General features: G+C 41.6%; 2 protein-coding genes and 1 pseudogene across 3 annotated transcripts; 1 reads left to right on the top strand and 2 right to left on the bottom strand.

Annotated features, from left to right (window-relative positions):
* Positions 1 to 1,537: 1,537 nt before the first annotated feature.
* LOC104444077 (auxilin-related protein 2) lies at positions 1,538 to 9,168 on the bottom strand. Of its 2 annotated transcripts, XM_010057672.3 has the most exons (10): positions 8,203 to 9,168; positions 6,411 to 6,601; positions 6,209 to 6,312; positions 5,873 to 6,148; positions 5,678 to 5,795; positions 5,471 to 5,568; positions 5,060 to 5,125; positions 4,798 to 4,887; positions 3,047 to 3,223; positions 1,538 to 2,110 (listed from the first exon to the last, which is right to left on the bottom strand). In XM_010057672.3, exons 1-10 carry the CDS (start codon positions 8,871 to 8,873, stop codon positions 2,072 to 2,074), a joined length of 1,830 nt encoding a protein of 609 aa, XP_010055974.1. In that variant the 5' UTR covers positions 8,874 to 9,168; the 3' UTR covers positions 1,538 to 2,071. The 2 variants fall into 2 exon arrangements, with proteins under 2 accessions (XP_010055974.1, XP_010055973.1); XM_010057671.3 differs by having other exon boundaries at positions 5,873 to 6,312.
* A 9,569-nt stretch (positions 9,169 to 18,737) lies between these two features.
* LOC104446156 (probable receptor-like protein kinase At1g11050) lies at positions 18,738 to 20,894 on the top strand. Its single transcript, XM_010060054.3, has one exon. It carries the CDS (start codon positions 18,744 to 18,746, stop codon positions 20,613 to 20,615), a length of 1,872 nt encoding a protein of 623 aa, XP_010058356.2. The 5' UTR covers positions 18,738 to 18,743; the 3' UTR covers positions 20,616 to 20,894.
* A 967-nt stretch (positions 20,895 to 21,861) lies between these two features.
* LOC104444076 lies at positions 21,862 to 24,167 on the bottom strand (annotated as a pseudogene).
* Between the last annotated feature and the right edge of the window lie 2,643 nt (positions 24,168 to 26,810).

Here is a 26,810-nt window from a genome sequence, read left to right as displayed (position 1 = left end):
GTTAACCTTTACGTCATATAGAAGGGCAAAAATAATAATAAAACTTACATTAACATTTTCCAGAGAAAAGTGCCAAAAAAGTCCTAAATCTTTTGTCATTATGCCGATTTAGTCCTAAACCTTTTTTTTGTGCCGATTTAGTCCTAAACCTTTTAGGTTGTGCAAATTCAGTCCTTTCCGGCCAATTTTGGCCGGATTTTGCTTGGACGCCGGTCGGTGCGTGGCCCGATCGGCGCCGACGTGGACAATTTTTAATAAAATTTTAATTTTATCTTTTTTTTTTTTTCTGCTCTTCTTCCTCCGGCCGATCGCCGGACCTCAGCAACCGACCAAATGCGACGGCCGGCGAAGTCGAGGTCGACCTCGCCAGTGGCCGCCCTCGAGGCCTGGGCGGCAAGGCTCGCCCTCGTCAAATCTGGCGAGGGTTGAGCCTCGCCCATGGCTGGCGAGGGCGAGCCCCGCCGGCTTTCCGGATCGGATCGGCGAGTGAGGGGTTCTAGCGGGGAGAGAGTCGGAGGGGTAGACCGCCGGCCACCCACGAGCCTCGGCCGTCGGCCTACAACCGCACTTTGGTTTCAAGCAAGAAGCTCGGTGAGGCCTCGGTCCTTTTTGTGCCTTGCGTTGGTCGGACCGGGCGGAGCTCGTGGTCTTCAAGGATTCGGTTTGAGATGCGAGGGCGTTCGATCCGGGCGGGACTGAGAGAGAGAGAGAGTCCTCTCCGGCCAAGCCAAGGAAACCCCTGGCCACGTGAGACCATCGCCGCAATGCGCCCCCGATGCCGTCCACCGCTTTGCTCGCCGACCCGCCGCCATATCCGGCGGCGGCGCGGCTTCGCCCTCGCCGCCCGAGCCTCGAGGGCGGCCTCGCGCAGGGCGGGCGAGGCTTGCCCTCACCGGATCTCGGCGAGGTGGCCGGCGAGTCCGACGACCGGCTGGAGGAAGAAGAGCAGAATAAAAAAATAAAATAAATAGAAATAAAATTCAAAAATTCAAAAATATTAAAATATTATTAAAAGTTATCAACGTCAACGGTCGGCGTCTAGTAAGCAAAATCCGGCCAAATTGGTAGGAAATGACTGAATTGGCACAACTTAAAAAGGTTTATGACTTTTTGGCACTTTTCCCACATTTTCCATTACCAGATTAGACCATTCACAAAAGACTTGATTCCACCAATTTTGACATATTTTAGAATTTTATCATATATTTTTAAAAAATTTATGACTCAATTGCACTTTAATAAGAAATTTTAAGATTTTTGATACACTCAAAATGATAATAATAACAATAAAGAAATAGCAATGAGCGGTCCACCTACAGACAAGGGTTCCGTTTCCCTTGCCAAAACAAAGGCAAGTCATTCAAAGTATAGAATGACCATCCCCTCAGCATCTTAATTCCAACATCCATCTGCAAATGGAAGAATTAAGATGATATGGAACTGTTAAGTCACTGTTCTGTTAATCTGGATGTACAATACAAGCCCATGTTATTGTTCCAAAAGGTCTTCTCATTCGTAAATCAGATCGAATCACAGAATACAAAGCGAGAACACATCTTCGTCTTCTATTCAAAAGCTGTGGCCACTGCCAATATGGCTGAGGCAATAGCGTTTCTTGTATAAATCAATGATACAATGAACCAAAAGAAAGTCAAGCCCAGAAACAAGGAGTTGGCACCAAATCGGCGAGTCACACATGCCAAAGACAAAATACGAAACATTATTCTGGAAGCACATGTTTTGACATAACATGCCTTAAGCAAAAGAGCTACGGCTGATATACCAAAATAAATATATCACAGAAAAGGAATGTAGAAGGCTAATTATCCACAGGAATGGTATGGGGTCAACTACATTTGAGAGGCAAGTATGACGGAACCTCGCGGAACCTCTCAAGACCCATGTCAACAAACGAACAAATTTACACCATCGTCTACTTTACCTTCCATACAGAACCTGCGGCATGAAGATCTTCAGTTCAAGCAGTATAGATATGGCAGGTGCAGCTCAGCTTGCAAAAGTGAATGCCACAAAATGCTGACGTGCAATTTACAATTTCAACCTCAATAAACTATCGGAGTTCTTCAGTCTCAAACTTTTTCCATGCTTCCTGTGAAAACAAAATTTGTAGATTTTGAGAAGGTGGAGAAGCCATGTCAACAAGCTAACATAGGAATTTGTAATTGTAGAACATCCTGTGACACCCCCACTCTTTTCGAAAAAAGGGTACTAGAAGATACAGGCCTATCTCTCGGTATATTAATTCTAATAGAAAGTTCAGATTTTCATCAAAACAAAGAATACACTTATTATTTCAAATTGGGCTTTTACTTTTTGCCAAAAAAAAAAAAAAAAAAAAAAAAAAAGCCTTGATCAGTGTGTGATTACAAATTTTGCAGTCAAACTACAGGTTTAACCACATCTAAACTCTGAAGTCTGAACCAAACACTTTGCTAATATATATGAGACTTTATGATCATGCAGACTTCTTTGTCGAACTGGTTGGCTGCACACAAAATAAGGTTGACCGAGTTTGTTAAAATACAACTGAGACAGATCAAAGTAAGAAATCCTACATGGCATGGGCTTCCTGCTACTGCACACTTCTAGGAAATAGGTCTTACTAAAAGTAAGCAATGGCAAACAGTTTGAAGAAGACAGATGGTAGACCAAGAGAGGCCCGAGAGGCAGGTGTCTAGACAGAAATAGCACTAAGCTATTTATATCATTAAAAATTTAATTTATGTAGTCAAATTGATCGAGGCTCCCTGGGCAATCATTCTTCACTGGGAGCAAGCATAGTTGAAGTCTAGAGTTATTTCTGTAGTTGAATATTAGCATTAGATATTAAACTCGGTAATTATATGAGCTTTCAAGCAAGAATCACTAGATACCATTCATGATATTCACGCATGGATCCATTTCCAGGCATTTTCTCGCCTGAAATCCAGCAAGTACAAGGTACATGTACCAACTGACAAAGAGAGTCACAAAGATGAGCTTCAACCAAAACAGCATTGGCAATATGCTTAGAACAGTGGAGTACCTTAAGTATATCAAACACCTTTTCAGCAGTGTACTTCTGCTGAAGATTGGCCCCCTTCTGTTGAACCTTGTCAGGATGGACACGTAATGTTGCCTTTCTGTATACTTGCTTGACTGAGGTAGAAGTTATTAAATCGGTTAGTGAAACTGGTTCCCACCCAGATTCAGGCCAAAGCACCTGCATCACTCCATGGAGAACAGAGATTAGATATGTCACAAAACAGCTGATTCAAATACAAAAGAAACCACAAGATACATGACTCCAGAATCACTCTAAATCGTATTACAGGACTTTTCCAAACGAAATAAACAAATATTCATCTCATAACCAGTACTTCCACAATCAATCCAATGTCCTGCAGAGTTAATCTCCCCTCAGATGCATGACCTGAGTGAGAGACAAATTCAGCCCAATCTCATTTCCACCGATTCACAAATATCCCAAGATTAAAAATTTCAATGAAAAAAGTTGTCCTTGTACTGCAGAAACTCAGCAGTGACCAAAATGCAACATCGACCTGGACGTGAGCATGAGTATACAACCCAAAACACTAAGCACCTTACTTTATCCATGTGCAGATCACACGTTTATTTTCACGAAGTTGCGGAACTACAGGCATTACTCTGTCTATCAATTAACTTTCCTGCTTATAGTTTCAGACTTTCTAGACGATGATTACCTAAATTTTTGCATCGGTTAGTAAGCAAGTCTTGTAACATTGGTAAATCACTAAACATGATATCTTTGCGCAGCACTTCCGGTTGATTCGTAAAATGAAAAAATAAATAAATAAATAAATGGAGACTACTCTAAGCAGCATAATGGACTAGAAAGCTTGTATGTATCTCAAAATGAATATACCTTCCAAGCTTACATTACAATTGATAAGAGTTACAGGCACATTGTCACTAAAATAACTAAGGGATTACGCAACAGAAGTTTCACGAAACCTGACTTTGATTCAAGGTGATCAAGACCCTTTAAACCAATTATTCAAGCGAATATAATCAGGAACTTTTTCTAGAGTCCCAAAGGTCCTAGATACACTAACATGCTTTAGACTCCTGGATGTTTCATGCATCTTTCCCTGTAAGTAGGCAGTTGTGGATTTTAAAATCTGTTCGACAACACCTGAGGAAACTCCAGCTGTCAAGACAATGTTATTATAAAAAGCTAGCCTCTAACCTAAATGAAATGTTTTATCAGTAAAGGAGTAATCTCTTTAATACATTAAACTAAAAAATTAATTCACAGTTAATCTTAAGAAACTTCCGCTTCCCCAGGCTTCCACTAAATCCTCGCCAATCTCTTGCTGCTAATGAGAATGTTCAGCATTTGTCACATATAGGCAGCATGATACCAAACAAATTCCAAGATCTTAAAACATGAAATTATCAAGCCTTGTCAAAAGATGGAAGCGTGAAACGAAGTTGCACTCTCTGAAGACCACACCAGAAATCCAAAGTCCTGACTGACCTTCAACAGAGAGGTACCCATGCTTCAATACTCAAACATAACTTGAAATGTGCCATTTAGACATTAGAGAGATAATGCAGAATTACTTATTATTTCCCAACAAAACTTGATGATTCACACTATCAAATGTGATGAGCAATTTTGTAACGCAATATGCTAGCTGAAATGACATATTTCAAACAAAATAAAAGTTGCATCCCCAAAAGACGAGTCAATCGCAACAATGAGAATATAAAGGAAGAAGCAAGAGAATGGATTTCTACAAGAAGACCCACTTGCTGTAATGATGATAATAGTGCACGCAGATTGCCTTCTTTCCCTGCAGCCCAGCTCTTTATCTTCATATCAAGATTCTCAGCAATTCTCTGTGCAAGTACATAATAGCTTAATTAAATCAACGTAAAACAATGAAAGATACTTGTTTCCCAGGAAGAGCAGGAAAATATTTTTGAACAACTAGAAAATGGAGAGAACAATTGAACAGAGTATTTGAATGGAAAAAGTAAGCATCAATCTGATGTAAGTCCAAGTACTCACACGCCTCTCTTCTTGCTCCTGCTGAGTTTGAGAGTCCCGCTGGTTCATCTCAGCAACTGCTTTTGCCTGAGTTTATTTTTTTATTTAAAAAAAAAAAAAAAAAAAAAGTACGTTAGTACCATTCTTTCAGCTACAACTGAATTCTATATCTCACCATGATTTAAACATATCATAAGTTTAAAAATCCCAAGGTACACCAATAATCCAAAAGCAACACAGTTTGAAAACCAAAAGGGAATGTAAATTGTTTGCTCATCTTTCATTCCTCAGTACTTTTCTATCATTTCTACTTTTACCTTATAACTGGGATTTACTTATTCAAGAGTACAACAAAAGCAGGATATCTCTCGCTAGTCACTATCCTAAGCTTAACCAGACAAAGTTGCCACAATGAAAAAGAGAAATACTGACCACTCGTTCCTGGGTTCTCTCATGACGACCCAGTCTTGCCCTTCTTCTTTCTTCGCTTTCCCCTTCAATTTCCTCAAATTCTCCAGCAAATGATGCAGCTGTTGGAAGGACAATAAAAACTTTATGTTTTAATAAATAGGCAGCAAAGGGAGATTCACAAAGAAATCTCCCACTACTTTGAAGGAAACGAACTGTAGCATTAAACACCTCCAAACATTAAAGAAAAGTCATCCATGAAATTTATTGCTGATGAGGCCTTCTTCATGCTGGACCGGACCTCAAAAGTCGGCTTTGGTGGTGTTTTGGAAGCTTCTTTGCTTTTTGTCTGCACATGAGAAGTATTGGGGACTAAAACGACAATTCAACTGCATTAAAAATAAAGATAGAACTTTTGGTTCTTACCGAACTTGTTGACCTAGATTTAGGTACACTGCTTGACCGCGAACCCACACTAAAGAAAGATTCTAGATCGTCTGCAGCCTTGTGCTTATTTTCAAATGCATCCCTTGAACCTTCTTTATATCCACCAGCATTTTTCCCAGACACAGAACTCTTTCCACCGGAAAGAAAATCTGACTGAACATCAACATTTCTTCGCACCCTACCCATCGCAAATTCCTCAAGCTCATCTATTGAAGACACATCAGGGCCTCTAGCCTTTTTCCCAGCCCCAGATCCCTTTCCAACAGAAAGGAAATCTGACTGCGTATCAGTATTTCCCCACGCCTGGCCAGATCCCTTTCCAACAGAAAAGAAATCTGACTGTGTGTCAGTATTTCCCCGTGTCTGGCCCATAGCAAAGTCCTCAAGCTCATCTAGTGATGACACACTAGGGCTCTTCACTAAATCACAGTAAATGCTTGAGTTAAAAGTTCATCCTAATGATATGTCAAAAGGAACAATTGAAAAGCTTCTGTAAGAATAAAGAGAAATCACTTACCTTTATCTCCAACTTTATTCGCCCTTTGGAAATTACCAAACTGACTGCTTTCTTCTAATGGATCCGAAAAGATTTCCGAGGAGGCATGCACTGGCTTGGAAGTCGATTCTAATACTACAAAAGGGTCTTCTGACAAATTAGAGCTTGACTCAGCTGAATAAACATTGGTTTTTTGGGGCTGCCTTCTCTGACTGCCAAAAGTGAAAATAGTTATTGCATTGCAAAACTACTTAAATTTTTGTGGTCAGAAATTACGATAGAAGAATTAGGAATTTTCAGAAGTTTTTAAGGAAGGAGAAGCACACGGCATTAGAACGAGATAAACAATCTGACAAAGGAGATTTGGACATATTATCTATCTAACAGGATGCAATAAATCCAATGGTCAATTTATGAGAATGTAGATTACACTATACAAGATACCCTTCGTTTTTAAGACAATCTATAACTGCTGTTGAGACAATACTCAAATTCTTAAAATAGCAGAAATGACAGATGGAGACGCTTCCAAGAGTAAGTGCTCTCAGAAGAGACACGCTCTATAGTAGAAGACTAATAAGCCACTATGCTTTTAATAAATGAGAACCTAAGAAAATGGGATCCTTTAAATATCGAAAAAGGAAGGCAATGACACCATGGCGTCCTTAGGATCCTAGACATTATCATCAATGTCATCTAAACATGCATGGCCATTACATGAAAAGGGGAATAAAATGAAACAACTAGAGGCTCCTCTTTTATCCTAAAAAATAATTGGCCGATCTCAATTGTAAGTCAATGCAACAAAACGTATATTGACAAGGAAAGTACGTCCATCAAAAGCATATAATCATATGAGTCAATGCATAAGGTACGGCACTCCCAACAATGCCAACAATACCAAAAAACAGAGTAGAAAGTAAATGCCGCAAACAAGATTAAGATCTAAAAAGCATGGCAACAAGCCATGTCATACGGATGAATTCATCATCTTTGCACTTTCTTACAGCTAAGAATTACTCTTCTCGGCATCTTGACGATTAAAACAGATATTTCGCACATAAGAGTGATTCATGCACATTTACCATCGGGTGAAAAATGAAATTAAAGAATTCGTGTCTGCATTGAGAGTTAGTTATAGCATATACTGGGATGCCTAATTTTCTATCTAACTTCCTCTGTAGGATATAATTAGCAGAAATGAAGGGAATATACACACTCCAGCTCTACAGTGATAATGAACATGCGACATCCCCTACAGCTCTGCAGTACTTGTACACAACCATAGAGCTAGCCAGGCGATTCCAGGAAATGAGTTCTAACTGAGAGCAAAATAAGCATAATTAAAAGAAGAACATACTCAACACAGAAAGAGATGCTCAATCATATTGGGAGAAAGTGAGAAAATATGTTTGGTCAAATTCTCGATAAGCTCCCACCGAAAAAAGAAAACTTTTCAATAAGCAGGCATTCTTGAACTCAAAACAAGGCAAGGAATCAGAATTAAGCTATAAAATAAATCTTAAAAGACACTAGGAACAACTAAGAAGTCCTGAAAGTGTAACATGAACAAGAAGTACTATGTCATTCTTAGAGATGCCAAAACAAACTGTCCGCAAATGTTCTATCGTGTTACATGAAGCCTACTGATATCAGAGGGTCCTACTAGAGATTTTTCAATGTCATGCAGGGTAAGATGCATTCGGCGTAATTGGTGAACTTGCGAATCCGGCAAAATCAAAGCACCACAGAACAAGAGAAAGATCATTCCGTATGTAAAAGGATCAAAATTTCCAAATATGCACATACACACCCATCAGCTGGAGAGCTACTTCCACCAAACCCAGGTATCAGATCATCAGATTCCGCAGCACCATGCCCAGCCACGGATGCGCTACTATCGGTCTTCCCCGATTTCGTGCCAATGCCGCCAAAGATGTCGTCATGGTCATCATTTTGAAATCCACCTAATAAATCGTCGACCGGAGAGCTCTGCCTTGGAGGAGAAGCAAACGAACCAAAAACGCCACTGCCGCCACCGACAACAGAGGCCGAGCTCTTCACGCCGGGCATCCCGCCGAATATATCGTCATTATCGTAGCTAGACGAAGGCCCCGCGCCCGAATTGAAAAGCGAGTCGTAATCGAAGCCGCCGCTATCACCGGCCGGCGACTTCGAGGGCTTCTTAGATCCACCGAACAGATCGCCGAAGTCGTCCAAATTGCCGAAACCTTGAGCCTTGCTACCGCCGCTCGATTGAAGGAACTCGCCGAAGCCATCGGCGAAAGCCCCGTTGCCGGAGCCGGAATTCCAGGAAGACGCGGACGCGCGGGAGGAGGATCGACCGGCGGCGGCGGCAGGAGCGCCGGAGCTCCGGCCCCGGGCGGCGCCGATCCCGTCGGGACGCTTCGAGGCGGCCATCGGGGCCGACTTCCCCTGGGGCTTCAGGCCGTACCGCTCCGTCAGGACGCCGAACTCGTCCATTTCTCTCTCGAAAAAAGAAAAAAAAAAAAAGAAGCGAGGTCTACACTAAGCGCACGGGAAAGGAATCGCCAGCTGCGAACGACGAAGGGCGGTGCACGGAATCGAGACCCGCTAGAACCGTCGGAATCGGGGATCGGGTGAACGGGATAAGGAAAGGGGATCGAGCGATCGATTTTTCGGGGGGTGGGGGAGGAGAGGAAAGACGGTGGGGATGGATGAATTCGCGGTCGGTGGGTCGGCTTCGCTCTTTTCCTCTCGCGGTCGCGTTTCTCGCGGGGAAGCATTGACGTGTAGGAAGGGGGGAAGGGAAGGGAACGTTGGCGGGCGGAATCCGACGTGGAGCCTACCGAGCTACCAACAACGCCGACGACAGCGAACGCCAACTCGAACTCACGCGCCTTGGGGCCTTAAATCGAAAAGACTTTGGGCCCGTTTGGTTCGGCTTTTGGGGAATGCATTTCTTAAAATGCAAATACGCTGGGTGAAGGAGGTTTTAGAAAACGAAATATCGTTTGGTAAAATTTCTTTGAAATCTGCAACTTTGGCCAAAATACCGTTTGGTAAAATTTGTATTTGTAAATGACTTTTATTCAATTAAAAAAAAAAAAAAAAATTCTATTTTTCTTTTTTTGAAGTCCGTGGCCAGGATGGCGGATCCGGCCGCCTAGGTCGCGCGACCCCACGAGCGTCGCGGGGTCGCGGCGGCGGCGGATGGCGGATCGGCCGCCGGGTCGCGCAACCTCAAGCGGCCGTCGCTGGGTCGGGCGACCTCGGGCGGCCGTCACCGGGGTCGCGCGACCCGGGCAACCGCGGCGACGGCGCGCGCGACCCGGGCGACCGTTGCACAGGTCGCGCAACCTCGGCGGCCGTCGCCTCGGTCGCGCAACCTCGGGAGGCGACGGGCGCTGGGTCGCGCGACCCAAGCAACCGGGCGACGGCGCGATCCGGGCGGTCAACGCCTGGGTCGCGCGATCCGGGCATCGCCTGAGGTCCGGCGACGGTCGCCGGGGTCGGGTGATCCTCAGGTGGCAGTCGCCGGCGCGCGCCATCCCTCCGCCGGTGGTCGTCGGCCTCCGATCAGCAGCTTGGAGAGGTTGGAGAAGATGAACAGTAATTGAGTTACTTGCATTCCCAGGATGCAACTTGCCAATGCACCTCAAGAGCTCCATTGGGCTAAGGGCCTTTAGACTCCTTTGGAGATGCAATTGCATCTTGCCAAAGTCGCACAAAAATACGAACCAAACGCGTTTGCATTCGGCCAAAGGACTTTAGAGTCCCAAAGCCCATTCCCAAAGCTGAACCAAACGGGGCCTTTTTTTCTTGGATTTGCCCTTAGCTTAGGTCGATCCGGGAAAGTAACCGTTCGGTGGGGCTTCGCGTCATATGCAATTCAGGCAATTTGAAAGGGGAGTCGCCTAGTAGGTGGCGAGAGGAGGTCGCATGGACCGCGGCAGGACATGAGGCTCTCTGGACGAGGGTCGAGAGTAGGCCCGATCGACGTTTCGTTTGAATCTTCGAATCTGGATTACGTTCGAGGAAGGGGCAGGTAGGTTTCCATCAATGGGCCGTGCAAGAGCCACTGACCCTAGGCCCCGAAGTGGTTGTGCGACTTTATAGTTATGTTGGTAAAATGTCTTATAATGTCGTGTTCGATTGTCACGTCATATTCCAACATAACACCATTGGAAAATCTATCGCCATTACGTAGCTTTCCAATGTTGTCTTAGTGAAAGAAAGAACGGATCACACTCTGTTTTTTTCTTGGGTCTTGATGGGACAGAACTAATTAATTGGGCTAGTTATGGGGGTAAAATTGGGCGCATGGGCGAAATCGCACGTATCGAAGCTATGCTTGAAATTGCACACCAAGGACCGGGGATGGAGGGCCCATTTGGTTCAGCTTGCGGAAATGACTTTGGGAAAACGTAAATATATTTGAGGTAAAAAGATTTTCTGAAATGCAAAACCATTTGGTAAAATTGTAATATGAAATAGTATTAAAAAGTAATTTTAGCATAAATACCGTTTGACAAAACTCACATTTGTAAAAGGCTTTTGCTATTTTTTATTTTATTTTTTAATTTGAAAATTAAATCTGACCACCTACCAATAGCTGGACGACCAGATCTACCGCCTAAGGTTGCAACCTCAAGCGACACTGCCTAGGGGCACGATCTCAGGCGATGCCGTCGTCTAAGGTTGCAAAGGCCAGATCTAGCCTCTGGACGACCAGATATGGCGACCTAAGTCGCAACCTCAGGTGATGCTACTTGGGTCGCGCGAATTCAAACGACACCACCTAAGGTTGCGGAGGCCAGATCTGGCAACTTGCACAAACCAGGCGATGCCACCTGGGTCGCAGGTCACGCCACCCCAGGCAGTGGTCACCGGGGACACGTGACCCCCAGCTAACAGCGACGGCTGCTTGAGAAGCCCAACTCTTAGGCGGGAAATCAAGGAAGACGAAGATGAATGAGGAAGAAGATGAACAGTGATGCGGATAAATAGTGGATTTGCATTTCCAAAATACCCAAAGCTCAAAGTAAGCCCAGATCTACATTGGACTTTAAACATTCTCAATGCTAATATATGACCAATGAGCTTTCAAAAATGTTTGCCAAATGCAAAATATTTTCCCCAAGGGACTTCGAGGGTCCAAAACCCCTTGGGAAAGCTAAACCAAATGGGCTCAAAATACATGGACTCCACCTAAAAACTCAAATAAGACTTTCTTTTTTGGGGAAAAGTTATAATTACTTATGAAAATGTGAAATAAATAACCCATATCATGTTTATTTGAATATATACTTTCATCGATTAATTTTAATATGGTTATATTTGCCTCCATCCCTGGTTATAGGATATATTGTACCTTTGATTAATGAGTTATAAATTATGGACATCTCCCACATGTACACTTAAATTAAAATTAAAAGCGGACGTAATCATGTTCGAAATCCCTAATTATAGGCATGGTCGGAGTAAATTCCCCTGAAGTAGTGACAAAGTAAAGCATGGTCTATCATAATCTTTTTTGGACTTCTTTTGGCCAAACGATATAGTTAAAACTAAATTTCATTCAAAAATAAGGGAAAAGAAAAGAGAGAATGTCACACAAGGGGGAAATAGAAGTTTTGAAAGATAGTGTGATGAGCAGAGGAACAGATGAGTTAATAAATTGGTTTATATACCGAAAGTAAACCCATTTGTAAAAAGATACATAAGTTCCAAAATGACAGATGAGTTATTTTAAGCTCATTCTCGATTATTTTGCATTCTAAAATGACATTTCTATAACTTGCTACATTGTCCTCAAACTGATAAGTATTAGTACAAACATTATACATGCATATATGTGTGTGTGGTGCAAACTTTGCGGTTCGGGTTACCCTCCATTTGGAAGAATCAAAATGACCCGAAATTTCAAAACGGGTCCAAATTACGGATCAATTTCTCCTACTTACTATGTTATAAGGTCAAACCAATCTTCGAATTGACTCCTGCATGTTGACACCTAAATTTTGGCGATCCATTTAGATATTTAAAAAATTAGAAGTTAATTTTATCCCTGAAAAAATAAAATCACATGGCATATAGTTTAGGAACATTTTTTGTTTATTTTATTGGACCGACGGCAAGTGCTGAAAATTTTTCACATATTCCGTTCGGATTCTTTGGCATTTAGGCAATATACACCAAAGGATGTATTTTCAAGCAAAAAGGAAAATTTTGGATGAGATATTTGATAAATACAAAAGGTAATATTACGCGGGGTGCGACGATATATTCGGTGGTATTTTGCATTAAGCAAAATTAGAAAGTAAAATATACCACGAAGATCCAATTTTTTGGCTTATAAAAGGGACCGCGTACGGACAAAGTTGAGGGAGGAATTAGAAAATTTTGGAGAGCAAATTCGAAAGAAAAATCAAGAAAAAATTGTTTTCTTCCGTTTGTCTTCGGTTTGTCTTGAAGAGTAAAAGTCAACAAGAAGAAAAGTCATGTCTGCAGAAGGGAAACAGTAGAGAGAGAGAGTACAGAGACAGAGAGGGACGTGCGAGTACGACAGAGAGGGAGAAAAAAAAAAAAAAAAAAAAAAAAAAAAGCTACAGTGTCATCTTCTTCGCAAGGGCTCCCCTGTCCGCGCCAGCCACTGCGCCAGCACCACGACGCCGGACACCGTCGCGCCTCGCCACCTCGCCGGTTCGCTCCTCGCGCTCACCACCGCAACCGTGACCCAGCCGCGCCTTCGCAGACGCCGACAGCTACACCCGCGACTCCAGACCGCCACTCTGACGTTTCCCCCGCGAGCTCGCGTCTAGCCCCCGCTCCCTGCCGTCGCGACCTAGCCTCGATGCCAGCAGATCTGTGATCCCCTGCAGCAGCCGCAACCCGAGCGCCCCAGCTCCGCCTCTGCCATCGCCGATCTGCAGCACCAGAAGTCTCGGTGCTCTTGCTCGTCAACGCCCGACTCCTCCGCAACCGGTAACCCCGAGCTCCACCGCTCTGCACCAACAGCCCGCCAGTAGCTCCTGCTGCCGATCTGCAGTACTCCAGCTCGCACCGCCCCACGGAGGACACCGATCTCGCCACACCGGAGTTGCCCCGACGCGGTCGCTCCAGATCTGCCACCGTCCGCGAGCCCCGACGACCCGCGCCGAACCGCCTGTTGCCCGCTGGTCACGGCGTCGCTGTCCTGACGCCGCCCCGTGCTGATTCCGAACCCCTCTGGTACCGCGCCGCCGTCACGCCATCCTCCGGAGCCTCGCCGGAACCCTAGCCGGCGATTTCCCCTCGCCGGACCGGCCACCAGATTTATTTTTCTTTTTCTTTCAGAAAAAAAAAGAAAAGAAAAAAAGAAAAGCAAAAAGGAAATTTAGGTATTTTCTTTATCTTATTTTTTTTATTGTTTTTGTTATTTTATTTTATCTTTTTAGTGTAATTATTCCTTTAATGTGAAATTGAAATTCCATGTTATGAAATTGTCTTGAAATTAGTGATTGGTAGTCCGATTTTCGATTCGAAATCTTACTCGCAATTACTTAAAAAAAATTGCCAATCCGATCTCCCACTCGAGATCCGATTTGTGATTTATGTGAAATATGTGAAATTGGTCAACCCGATCTCATGCTCGAAATATGGTTCATCAATTTGAGTATCAATATGGCTTGTGAAATATGTGAAATTGGCCAATCTAATCTTATGCTCGAGATATGGTTCGTCGATTTGAGTATCAATATGGCTTGATTTGCTGTGGTGTTACTTAAATTAGTTTTCTTTTTAAAAAAAATTTAAAAAATGTAGTTTTAGGGTTTGCATGCTCATAATAGGAATTTTATTTCGAATTTCAAAAAATAAAAAAAAATCAAATCAATTAATTTAGGTTGCTAGTTCTTTTTTTAATTTGGATTGCATGTTTAATTATTTGGCAATTATTAATTTTGAAATTTAAAAAAAAAAAAAGGAAAAAGGAAAAACACAAAAAAAAATCATTATGCATATGTCATGTAAAATTAATGCATCTTTTGCACGTCATTGCATATTAGAATAAATTGCATGTTTATTTAGAATAAAAATCATGTGCACGTCATATAGAATTATGTTCATACAATGTACGTCATTTAGTGATTTTTGTTAGGTCCATTTAATTAGAAATTGTCAGTCATTAGATAAATTTAGATTGCATATTTAAATGTTGCATTTCTTTAATTTTGAATCTCATAGAAAATACAAAAAAATTATTTAGAATAAATCATCTCATGCTTAGGATAGACTACATGCTTAGTTATGTCATATTGCTTAGGTCATATAGCTAAGTCATGTTGCCATGTCATATCATTTCATGTTAAATTAGTGGCATGCATTGCATATTGCATGATTTTCATTAATTAAGTGAAAACAAAACAAAAATTGCGTGTTAATTAGAAATCATATTTAGGATTTGATGTGAATTCTAAACTAACAATGCGAGATCTTTTTCTTGCTATGAGGTAAGTCCCAATTTATTCATTTGTTTTCTTGAGTGTTAAATTGGTGATTTGCGCACTTTTGCATGGTCACCTCACATGTTAAGGAATTAAAATCAATTCAAGTTGCTTGCCAAACAATTTTTTTCAAAATAAAAGATAAAGGTATCGAAAATGCGTTAGAGAAATCTAACGTAACCAAGTTCCCGAACTCACAAATCTCTGGTTCGTAGGAATAAAGTAAATCTCCTGCCGTTACTTTATTTGGGTTTCTAATCGACCCACTAAAAAATAGATTAGTGGCGACTTCTGATTGAAAATTATTTGCATGTTCAGAACTTGAACCGAAAGTGGCGAATTGGTATGGGCTTGGGAGAGCTCAAGTTAAGTCTAGGCTTAACAATCCATTAGCCAAACTCTAGGTGGTTCACACCCGAAAAATGGGTCGCGACACTGCATCTTGAGGTTCAACATGAACTTCGATCTCTAATACGAAAGAAGGGTTGTTACTTCTTCGATATCTCCTAAACTCACGTTGGTAAGAGGAGACAAATTTCAGACGGGTGTCGGGAAATTTTCCGAAAGCAAGTGCTGTCAAATTAGCTTTTGAGGAGATGAACCCAAGATGCAAAAGCGCCATTTGAACGCGTTCCAATCAGACTATACAGATACATGATAGCACGTGTGAAAGCTAGTACCATCGAATTTGCTTTCGGGTAGATCAGTATCAAAAGACGATCGCCCCATTTGAAAGCAAGCGCCATCCGATTTTACTTCCGGGAAGACGTTGCACGTGGCGTTTGGAAGTCAGTTTTCTGGTGAATCTATACTTAAAAAACAATATACTGTTCGAATGTCAACAAGGTTCTTATGAGCATCGCGACATGAAACAGCATTTGAAAGTGTGCTGCGGATGGCATCCTACGAACTCACCATCCACCGTCATCGATTTAGCTACAAGTCAGAAAACTGGAGGTAGTCCACGATAAACGGAGTTGAGGCAAAAGGGACGATGCACGGTATATGATTTTGAAAAACCACCGATAATTATTTTAAAAACTTAAACTGTTATATGAATGCGTGATTTTATATTTAATTTTTCTAATACATGTTGAGACTGATTTATGGAAGATATCACATCGATGCTTGCGTAAGAGAATTATGTGGTAAGAGTGAATTTACGAAAAGAAAGATGTATAGGTGTGTGTCACAAACGGTTTACATCCATTGCTACTCATAAATGTCAAGACAAAGACAATAATCCAATTGTTTAATTTCAACGCTACAACCTATCAAAGCTTTCCTCTTAAATCTACTTTTCTCAAATCCAACCATGAGGAAAGGAAAGGAAGGGATGGAGTGATTGATTTGGGAGGTGATTTGGCTGGAAACGAGAGCGTCGATGATGCAATATAAGCTAGTCGGCATCCATGTCAATAAAATTTGGCTAAAATTAATCCAAAAGACTAAATCAACACAAATTCAAAGGGTTTAGAGTTAAATTGAGACTAGTTAAAAAAAGTGTATGATTAAATTAGCACCATTAAAAGGTTTAAAACCGAATTGGCACCAATGTAATAGGTTTAGGAATTTGTTGACACTTTTTCCGCATTTCTCAAGGAAGGATGGATGAGCGAAACATGAATCCGGCATGGAGCCTACCGAGTTACCAACACAACAGCGAACGCCAACTCGACTCGGAACAATAATGGGGCCCTTCGAACTAGTTGAGGTTAGGTGGGAGAATCCTTCGTTTCACGTGGATCGCGGCACGAGAGGAGACTCGGGATTGTCGAGAATTTTAGGCCGGGGTCGACGGTCCACTTTGAATCTTCAAAAACTTTGGTTTTGTTCCAGGTTTGGTCCTTATGCTCTTTTGAACGATTTCCATCCTTCACCTACACATTCTAGAAAAAGGCGAGTAGGGTTTTCATCGATGGCTGCACGAGAGACGACTTCCTATCCTGAGGCCGTAGTGAGGGTCACCAACCATAGGACTATCACGTGGCATGCCAACTAAAATAAGGCCAGGCCATTTGTGTATGAGGTTCTATGTATCTATGGCCATTGCATAGCTTTCAAAAGTTGTCTTAGAGATAATAATAAATAAATAAATAAAAAGGAACTGATCAAACTACTAAAGGTCGAAATAAATAAGCCATGTTATGCTTATAAGTTAGATGATTATGGTGGACATTACCCGAAACTGAAATAAGACTTTCTGTTTTTTGGTGGAAAAGTCATAATTGCTTATAAAAAGTTCCTAAACGAAGACTAGAGCTTCGATCAAATGAAGGTCGTAACTGGATAGGGCCAAAAAGTGGATTTTGAGTATAACGATTGACGGTTCTTATTGTAATGGGGATAATGAAGGTGCCCGAGCGTGCATGTGTCGCATTACCATTGGTCTTGTCTTCGTCGGTTTTGCGCCCACGGTCAAGACATCCCCTGCTGTGTGAACCGAAGTTCTCACTTTGCTACAAACCTTAGAATACTTTCCATCAAAACCAGAAGCTACTTTGGAACTTCACTCAGATCAATTTGATCTGATAAGGTATTCAACTACCGCATACAAGCTCTTGTGAGAGGTTAAATTTACTTGCTAAGCCTATAGTCCCAATTGGAGTCTATTTTCAAACATAAGAGTAGATCATAATCATGAAAAACCAAATAAGGCAACGGATTGAATTGTCAGAATCCATTCGAGAAAAAGCATTCCATCTAATTGGATTTTATATCCTCATCAAGCTTTTTGGGCTTTTTTTTGTTCTAAAGTTACACACGTATGCAATCAAACAATTTCTTTACGAATGAATATTATCTTTCTGATTAAAAAAAAAAAAAACAAACAAACAAACAAGTTGTATTATGTTGATTTGAAATATAACCCTAACCCATAACTCTTAATAGGGTTATATTTGTCTCCATCCCTAATTAGAGAAAACACCATGCCTCCTATCAATGAGTTATAATCCTTTTGCACACTTAACTAAAATTAAAAGCGAGCACCACTCACCGCGATAGCTTCGCTGGATAAAACCCGTTGATCCTTGCCCTCAAGGTGAGGGGTTCGAAACCTAGGGGAGGCACTTGGTGCCTTACTCGCTTGCACGGGGTGGTGGTTCCCTCATGCGGCTCCAGGGTTTGCCGCGACTCAAATGGCCAGGTTGTACGGGGTTCCCTAGGTCTAAAAAAAAAAAAAAAAAAAACAAAATGAGCGGTGTCATATTTGGAAATCCCTACTCAAACGCATGGTCTTGGGAAATCCTCAAACCATGTTACGAAAAAGCGTCACCTTTCATAATATTCAACGGACTTTTTTTTGGGCCAAACAATATTGGTAGCACTAAAAGAGGTTGGCGAATGACAAAAGCAATCGTGGAAGAGAGAGTCCATTGGCGTCTATGACTTTATGTTCATGGTGCTTCTATTAAATCAACATCAATACAAACAAAAAGTATGGTCCAAACTGGACAAGCACAATTCAAAGGTCAAAGTCAAACCAATCTTCGAATTCGCTCTCTCAATCTGGAGGTTCAACATGAACTTCGATCTCTAATCCGAAAGAAGTCCTTTTTTTTCTGTTTTTTTTCTCTCCTAATGAAAAAGTAGGTTGGGCCGCCGCCTTTTGAATTATCCGGTCAACTGTTGATCACGGCTATAGTCAAAATTAAACACATGCAGCAAGGCAGCCACGTAGTCAAAATATAATTTTTCTAGATATAATTTGGTCACAGGTCGGATTTGACTGGCTTTATATTATAGTCAACTCCACGGATGCAAAACGTGCATGTTGACCACCACCAGCCACCTTTGATAATCCTTCTTGCCATCGGTTCAAGATCAAATCTCGAATTCAGAACATCTTTCCATTTTTCTCACGCCAGTAATGTGCTGAGCGACCATGGAGAGAACCCTCTCTTTCTGCTCATTCCTCCTGCTCCTCCTCGCCGTCCACGATGCCCTTGGCCCCGTCACGTCCGCCTCCTCGTCCTCGTCGTGTCCCATCGACCTCGGCTACGTCGAGACCCTCCCGTGGAACGCCTCCCTCTGTCAGTCCAGATCGGAGGGCGGCTGCTGCCAAACCCTGCTCAGCCTCTTCGGCGTGGGGCTGGCTCAGTACCTCAGGGAGACCTCCATGTTTCAGCTCCCCAACCTGACCACTTCGTCTTCTTGCCTGTCCGAGTTCGGGACAAGGCTCGCGGCTCGATCAGTCCAGGAATCCTGGGTCCCGGTCTGCTTCAACAGCTCCGCCCAGTTCGTGGTCAACGACTCGAGCTGCGACGGGATTGCATCCGTCCAAGACTGGACTGCCAAGGTCGGGCCGATAAGCCCGCTCGATACTTCTTGCAAGGGGGACTTGACCGGAACGAGGTGCAGTCAATGCGTACAAGCCGGACTGCAGGTGTCTTCACGGTTGTCGAGTTTAGCTCCTAACTCGACGGACTGCTTCTACTTCGCGGTTTTGTATGCGGCAGGGATCGTGAATGAGCTCGGGCCAGGGGATGTGACGACGGCTAATTGCATCATCGGCTTGCCCATATCCAGCACAGCAAGTAAAGATTCTGATCATTTGAGCAAAAAGAACGTGTTGAAGTTGGTTGCAATATTCTTGGGCGCACTTATGGGTGTTCTTCTTGCATTCGGAGTCATCGTCCTCCATAGAAAACGGGAGCGAGAAAAGAAGCGGAATGCCCCGCACGAAGAATTCGTCAACGGCTTCAAGAGCAGTGTGTTGCCAAACAGCGGAGCGAAATGGTTTCGGTTCTCAGAGCTGGAGCGAGCCACGAACAGGTTCTCACAGGGAAACTTCATCGGCCAAGGCGCTTCCGGCTTGGTGTATAAAGGAACTCTCTCGGACGGAACTTTGGTCGCGGTGAAACAGATTATTGATATAGACACCGAGGGCGATGAAGAGTTCTCTAACGAGGTCGAGATCATAAGCAAGATCAGGCATCGGAATCTTCTCTCTCTCAGAGGTTGCTGTGTAAAGAGCGATGACTTCCGTGGCAAGAGGAGGTATCTGGTTTATGACTACATGTCAAATGGAAGCCTGAGTGATAACTTGTCCATTGGTTCTGCAGGCTTGAAAAGGAACGCGCTAACTTGGCCACAGAGGAAGAAAATAATCTTAGATGTGGCGAAAGGGCTTGCTTACTTGCACGATGGAATCAAACCCGCTATTTATCACAGAGACATAAAGGCCACCAACATACTTCTTGATTCGGATATGAATGCCAGTGTGGCGGATTTCGGGCTAGCCAAGCAAAGCAGAGAAGGGCAATCTCATCTTACGACCCGGGTCGCTGGGACATACGGATATCTCGCACCGGAGTACGCTCTCTATGGGCAATTGACTGAAAAGAGCGATGTTTACAGTTTCGGAGTCGTGATTCTCGAGATCATGAGCGGGAGGAAAGTGCTCGACACATCGGAGTTGAACGCAGGACCTCTGTTGATCACGGACTGGGTATACAAGCAAGTGAAATCAGGAAACGTGGAAGAAACTTTCGACGAGTCAATAAGGGAAGAAGGGCCAAGAGGGGTCATGGAGAGGTTTGTTCATGTGGGGATTCTATGCGCTCATGTAATGGTGGCTTTCAGACCCACAATTGCTGAGGCTTTGAAAATGTTGGAAGGTGACATCGACATACCTAGATTGCCAGATAGACCATTGCCACTGAGTCATGAATCATTTCGATCTTTTTCGAGTGTCACTTCATCTACACGGGCTGGAAGAAAGTCCAGCTCGAGCCATGGACCATTCAATGTTTGAATCAGGCGCTAATCCAGAAGATGATTCATATCCTTAGAATTGTATTCTGCAGCTACTAACCTCATTCAGATGTACAGGACAACAAGAAATTGCAGTGATGGCATTACCATTCCAATTCACTTCGGTTGCTTTTTTCCTTGATGACCTCCAATCAAGTCATGGCTCCTGAGAGTTTAGAGGAAATCTCTTGTACCATAGCAAAATCTAGCGCTTATGTTTGTGGGTTTTATGCAGCAAACTAATGAATGTTCTGTACTGTTTTGAGACGACAATTTGTTAAATCTTAGTTGATATTGCGTGAGCTCCTAATACTATCCATGTCAGCAAAAGCTATGAATCAGTTATTGCTTCGCCTGAGGAAGAGTTTGATCATTGTTTTCTCCTGGTAAGGTAAAGCTCTGGTTAATAATGTGGTTTCCTGGTTCCATACTTGTCGATACCATTGTTATAACGTTAGTTCTAAGTTAAATCCAAACAGTTTTTACACGCACTCTTTCCACCACGAACTTAATTCCAAGATAAAATTCAAAACAGATCCAACCTAAATTGGGATCCAAAACGGGAATCCTTTTTCAGACACAATGTCAACGAACGGAAAACAATGCCAAAGAAATTTGAGCCCTAATCACTCTACTTTGAAAGTAAAATATCATATAAGTCATTACTCTGTTCTACCGGAGTAGCTGGTTTTAGCATAATTTTTGTGTGCAGATTAACAAGCCAACCCTGACTATGATTTTTCGTTCTGTAATCTCAGAGTGAGATAAGTATTCTCCATCATTCCACCACTGAACTGGATTCGATGCACATCAAACTATTATGCCTGGTAATTAGAAACAAAAACCTCAGTGCAATTGCATATATTTTGTTTAGTAGTTCCTATAGCGCTCTAAAGGATTTCATTCTAGATTATAAGTTTCTGCTGTAGCATACAAATACTCAAGACTCCAGAGCAACAATTGAAAAATTGTAGAACAGAAATTACAAATCCATAAAGAGTTTATATGAAGACAAGAGTATGCAAAAAGAAGTTCAAATGGGACTCCATGACTCTAGCGACGGACAAGGATTGTGCTCTCTACCGCAGTTTATTACCAAAATAAGATTCAAGGAAGAGAACAATTGGAACTAGCTCCTGTCTAATGCCAATCATGTCTGCAATAATAGATATCTAACGCAAATACTGGAAATCACTATGCTGACAAAACTTAGAGAGTGAGAGTGATCATATGGTTGAGTTAATAATTCAGTGCCTCTTTGTCCTGGATTCACTTTTGGAAAGCGTCAACCCCATAATCCTGTTAACTTCATAAAGCAGACAAGTTGAGAATAAGAAGCTGCAGCAAAGCACACAGACTTAGCTTTTCTTTCTTTCTGTCAGAAGTCTGCATGCAGTTGTGATCCAAATCATATTGAGTGTCCAATACAAACTTTTCATAGTTCTATGCATGCTCAATAGCTTGACTAAATAATGATACAATATTCTTGCCTTGAAACACCCGGGAAGCCTCAGCAACAGGCTGGAACAAAAACTTGGAAAACTTGATAGATTAAGCAGTACAATGCATGGGCATGGTTATGTTAGCACAAGGGCTACTTCCCTATATTGACTCTCTGACTATTAGACCAAGCCTTGAAGCATATAACCACAGAGGAACCCATGGTGAGGTCATGGAACCATGATGGTGACATGATGATACTTCATTTGTCAATAATGCGTGGTATGCAGTGGTAGAGTAGTCAGTTCTCAGTTTGGGGCATATTTTAGTTTGAAACATTCTTTTGGAGTCATTTAATGATTTTCCTTATTTAAAAGCAAAAGGTAAAATGGATAGGAAAAGATAGGAAGACTTTAACCTGAAACACCCCGGATCTTGATAAGGGTAGGAAAATAACAACCCATATATAATATGGTATACTCTATTTAGCAGGATTATTTTTTTGTAAAAATTTACAAATGAAAGAGTAGAATACAATGTATACTGAGCATTATTCATTTTTATTTTATTTTCTGTGATTGCAAAAGTCCAAATTTTATGTTCTAGCACTAACACAATTAAAATTATGTCAACTGTTTACTGATTATGTAGGTCAAGTGTAACTACATCACAGTTAGCAAAGGGCTATGGTGATCCCAGAAGAACCTTAGCACGCACTCCTTGTTAAAAGTCGGATCCTAAAATAAACAGGACAACAGAAGGCACCTCATTTGATATCCAGCACAGCAGTTAAGTCATGCTTTTGGAATAGCTTGGAAAATAAGAAATAACACCAATGCTAAGATCTGCTGATTAAATGAGTGCAATCTTCTTAGTAATTATTGCATTACCATGTGGTGATACAAACTCGGTGAACAGTGCTGGCAGCAATGAAGGCTACTGCTTCAGCCAATATAACTGCAAGTAAAAAAGAAAGAAAAATGGACTCGAATGAATACACTTGTTCCATTTCCATGTGAACTATTTATTTATGCAACATATGGAAAATAGGTGTAATTTGTAACAGTTGAGCATTGGATGCGGCAATAACCAGTGAGGAGAGAGCATCATCATCACATGCCATTTTGGCAAGGAAAAGCAGATGTCAACTTTTAGAGAAGTCATAACAAAGTTCAGGCAAAGAGGACAATGCAGGAGCCACATTGACCATCTCGAGAAGCATTATTTTGGTTGAGAAAGGTGTTATGATTCAATAGTCTAACTGTTGCCAGTGGGGATATCACCAAAACATGTCCAGGGTGCAACAGAGCCCCCCCTATATCATTTCAACAAACATTAAAGTAGACATGGCATAGAGCTATTCAGGATGACAAGTTTTAAACTCCAGATAAGCCTCATCACTTTGATGGCGACCTATTATAACCATGTTTGACGCATAAATCATTGTTATAAGATATCCAGAAGCTGATGACCCAAAATCAATCCCAACACATTCACTCATCCAGCCAATAGGCAGAAAAGTCTAATCTGCTATATGAATCCAGACAAACATGCTATTCAAATTTCATTTACAGGGCAAAATAGAGATGCTAGGTAATAATATGCATCAAAAATTTGCTGTGAAACCAATCTAACAGTTCCTCAGCAGACTTTGTGAGATAAAAAGCAAGCAAAAACAAGACATGAGAAACAAAACCACAGAACACTTACCAGCGCCCAAACCAGTTCTCATTTCACACGATTCCTGGAAGTTGCCAATTAACTGCACGGATAACATTATATCAGTGCAGATAAAGAGATTTACTAACTACTATCAGATTCCTTATGTACAATCACAGCCCGATGGACTACAACGAAACGACACGTCACAATGACAACATTATTACTGAATCACATACTCCCATTAAGTAACAAAACATTATGATAAAGGCTGTGAAACAGAATATGAGGACTCGCCGTTAGCAGTACAAGGAATGGGATTGAACTAGTGAACCCTCCGAGTATCGTGAACAACTTCGATGACACCAACTTCGTTCTGTACATTTCTTGAAGGGAAAAAAACGACGGTAAACAGCAGGAAGGAGTGTACCATGGAGCTCCCAGGCCCTGCCATTGGACTGTATACAACCCCACCAAAAAAAAAAAAAAAGTGAGAAGAAGAAGAAAAAAGAAACAGAGAACATTAGCACGGAGGGAGATAGTACCAACAGAAGCGGCATCCACAACTGCTACTAACTTCAATAAGCGGCTGCATGGAGACAAGCCACACCAATCTTAAATCCAGAAATCAAGAAACAGAGTTTTGTGCGCACTGCCAGGCGTCAGCAAGCCTGTTTAGTATGCAGAAGGTGAACACCATTAGCATGCCACTGCAAATCACGGCCAGATCACGAACACTGGGAGGAGGACACGAAAGCCAAATCAGCTGGAGACGAAACGGGGAAGCACCACAAAGCCAGAGAGCCCCCTCGAAACACACGAATGCTCGAGGCCCAGATGGTGAAGAAGGGTCAACGAAGACGGGAAGGAGTCCTTCCTTGATTTGCTCGGACGGATCCAATTCAATGAGGAGTGTCAACATCTTTATTGACTGGAAGTTGAACCGTTGCCATTACCTGAGACGAGCGTCGTGAGACTCTCCGTTCCTAGCGGAATGGCACGGCCAGCACCCGATCCGCATAACGACACAAACATGGTAGGAAACAAAACACGAAAATAGGCCCGACCCGACCCGACCCGATATCTTTTCTAGTGCGTTTTGACCAAATGTCGTAAGTCAACCATTAGTTTCTTTATTTATTTATTTTTTTTTTTTGAGGAACTGCTTTGGCCGACAGCCAAGTAACGCTAACCCAGGACCCACCACCAGGGCGCCATGCGTAATACATCTAATGGTGCGGATTTTAGACAAAAGTTGAAATGATTTTCTTGTTTGGCACAAATTACAAGTACAATTTTACCATATCAACATTACAAGTTATAATCACAGATAGAAAAAATCAACGTGGAATTGACATTGCTGTATGAAGAAAGGAAGAGAAAGCAAAGGAAACCAAAAGTAACACATGCTACAAGCTGATCAATGATCATAGCTAGGTTTGAAATGGAGCCTAAAAATTGTTGTTTATGAGGGTTTACCATAAAAAAAAAAAAATATTGAATGGTGTATTTGTTTAAGTGAAAGAATTTCTCGCGAATTAGTTTTGTAGACTTTCACACATTTGATTCGCCGAAGTTGATCGGTCCACAGAAAATCATTTACATGCTAATTGGGGCAAATATTTTTGTAAAAAAATTATTTTCTTTATTATGAAGTTTCCTTGAAATAAACGCACGGTTAGGCCCACTAGAACTTGGGCTGGCCCGTTTTAGAATTGCTTGATTACGCCCGTTTTGCCCATCGACGCAATCGGGCTTCATGCACTATTTGAGCCCATGACGACGACGTGGTGGAGCCTTTCATGGCCAATCATTTCAAAGTCATAATGTGACTTCTATTTTTGCTGTTCATCTTAGGGGCTGTTCATCTGCATGGAAACACTGGAAATATTTTTTTTTGTTCTAGGAAAATGAAAAAAAAAAAAATATTTTATTAGGGAGAAATAATTTTTTAGAAAAATGCGTTTGGTAAATTTATTCCGGGAATAAAAAAAATAGAAACACGTTTGGTAAATTTTATTCTTTTTTTGTTTCTTTTAATTTTTTAATATTTTTATTTTATTTTTCATTTTTTCCTTTCTTTTTATTTTTTCTTCTTTTGGCGGTCACCGGCCTCCGGGACCGGCCGACGGGGTTGGCGGCCTCGCCCGGCCATGGCGAGGCCGGGGCCGGCAACGCTCTAGCGAGGTCGCCGACCCTCGAGGCGTTGCCCTCGACGGCGGTCGCCGGCCATGGCCGAGGCCGGCCAAAAAAAAAAAGAAAAAAAAGAAGAAGAAAAGAAGAAGAAAAGAGAAGAGAGAGAAGAAGAAGTGTTTCTTCAAAATCGTTTACGGAACAAGTAAGTTTTTAAATTTTTTTGTTTCAATTTTGTTCGAGAACAAAAAAAAAAAAAGAACAGAACGCAACCAAATGCGTTTATGTTCCTTTTTGTTCCAGAAAAAAAACAAAAAAGTGTTTAGAAACAGAAACGAAAAGTAAAAACATGCAGGCCCTTACCTATTTCTTTTTCTTTTCATGCTTTTTTTAGCTAGATTTATAATTATTTTCGTGGCCTCTTTGAAATGACTTTTATGATACGTTTTCTTGCCTTTTCACTTTTCTCATCACATTTAATATTTAATTTCTTTTAGTATGAATTACTTGAAACTTTTCAAAACACGTAAAGGCACGTGGACCATATGAGAAATCTTTTAGATTTTTTAGCCAAGAAAAATCATCGATTTATCATCTTTTCTTTACACTAAAAATTCTGCCTTTCATTTTCAAACTTTTCAAGGAAAAAAAAAAGAGGAGTTTGAACCGTGGCAAATCAATGATTCGTAAACCATTTTCTTAAATATAACAATTGTGTCGGTGAGAAAAATTAGTCAATGTCGAACATTTTGATCATTAGCAACAATCATGTCTAAACATTATCATGACTGATGAAAATAGTTATGATATTTTTTCCCATAATAATACAAACAATTGTTTTTAAGAAAATGTTATTGTATATCGTTAATACAATGTGCAATAATAGAACCCTTAATAAATATAAATATATGTCAATAAAAACTCAGAAAATTGTACTACCAGCAAGTCGATATAATGAAGGATA

This window comes from Eucalyptus grandis, chromosome 9 (assembly GCF_016545825.1).
Source record: "Eucalyptus grandis isolate ANBG69807.140 chromosome 9, ASM1654582v1, whole genome shotgun sequence".
NCBI classification, from domain to species: Eukaryota; Viridiplantae; Streptophyta; class Magnoliopsida; order Myrtales; family Myrtaceae; genus Eucalyptus; species Eucalyptus grandis.
This window is presented reverse-complemented; position numbering and strand designations above follow the sequence as displayed.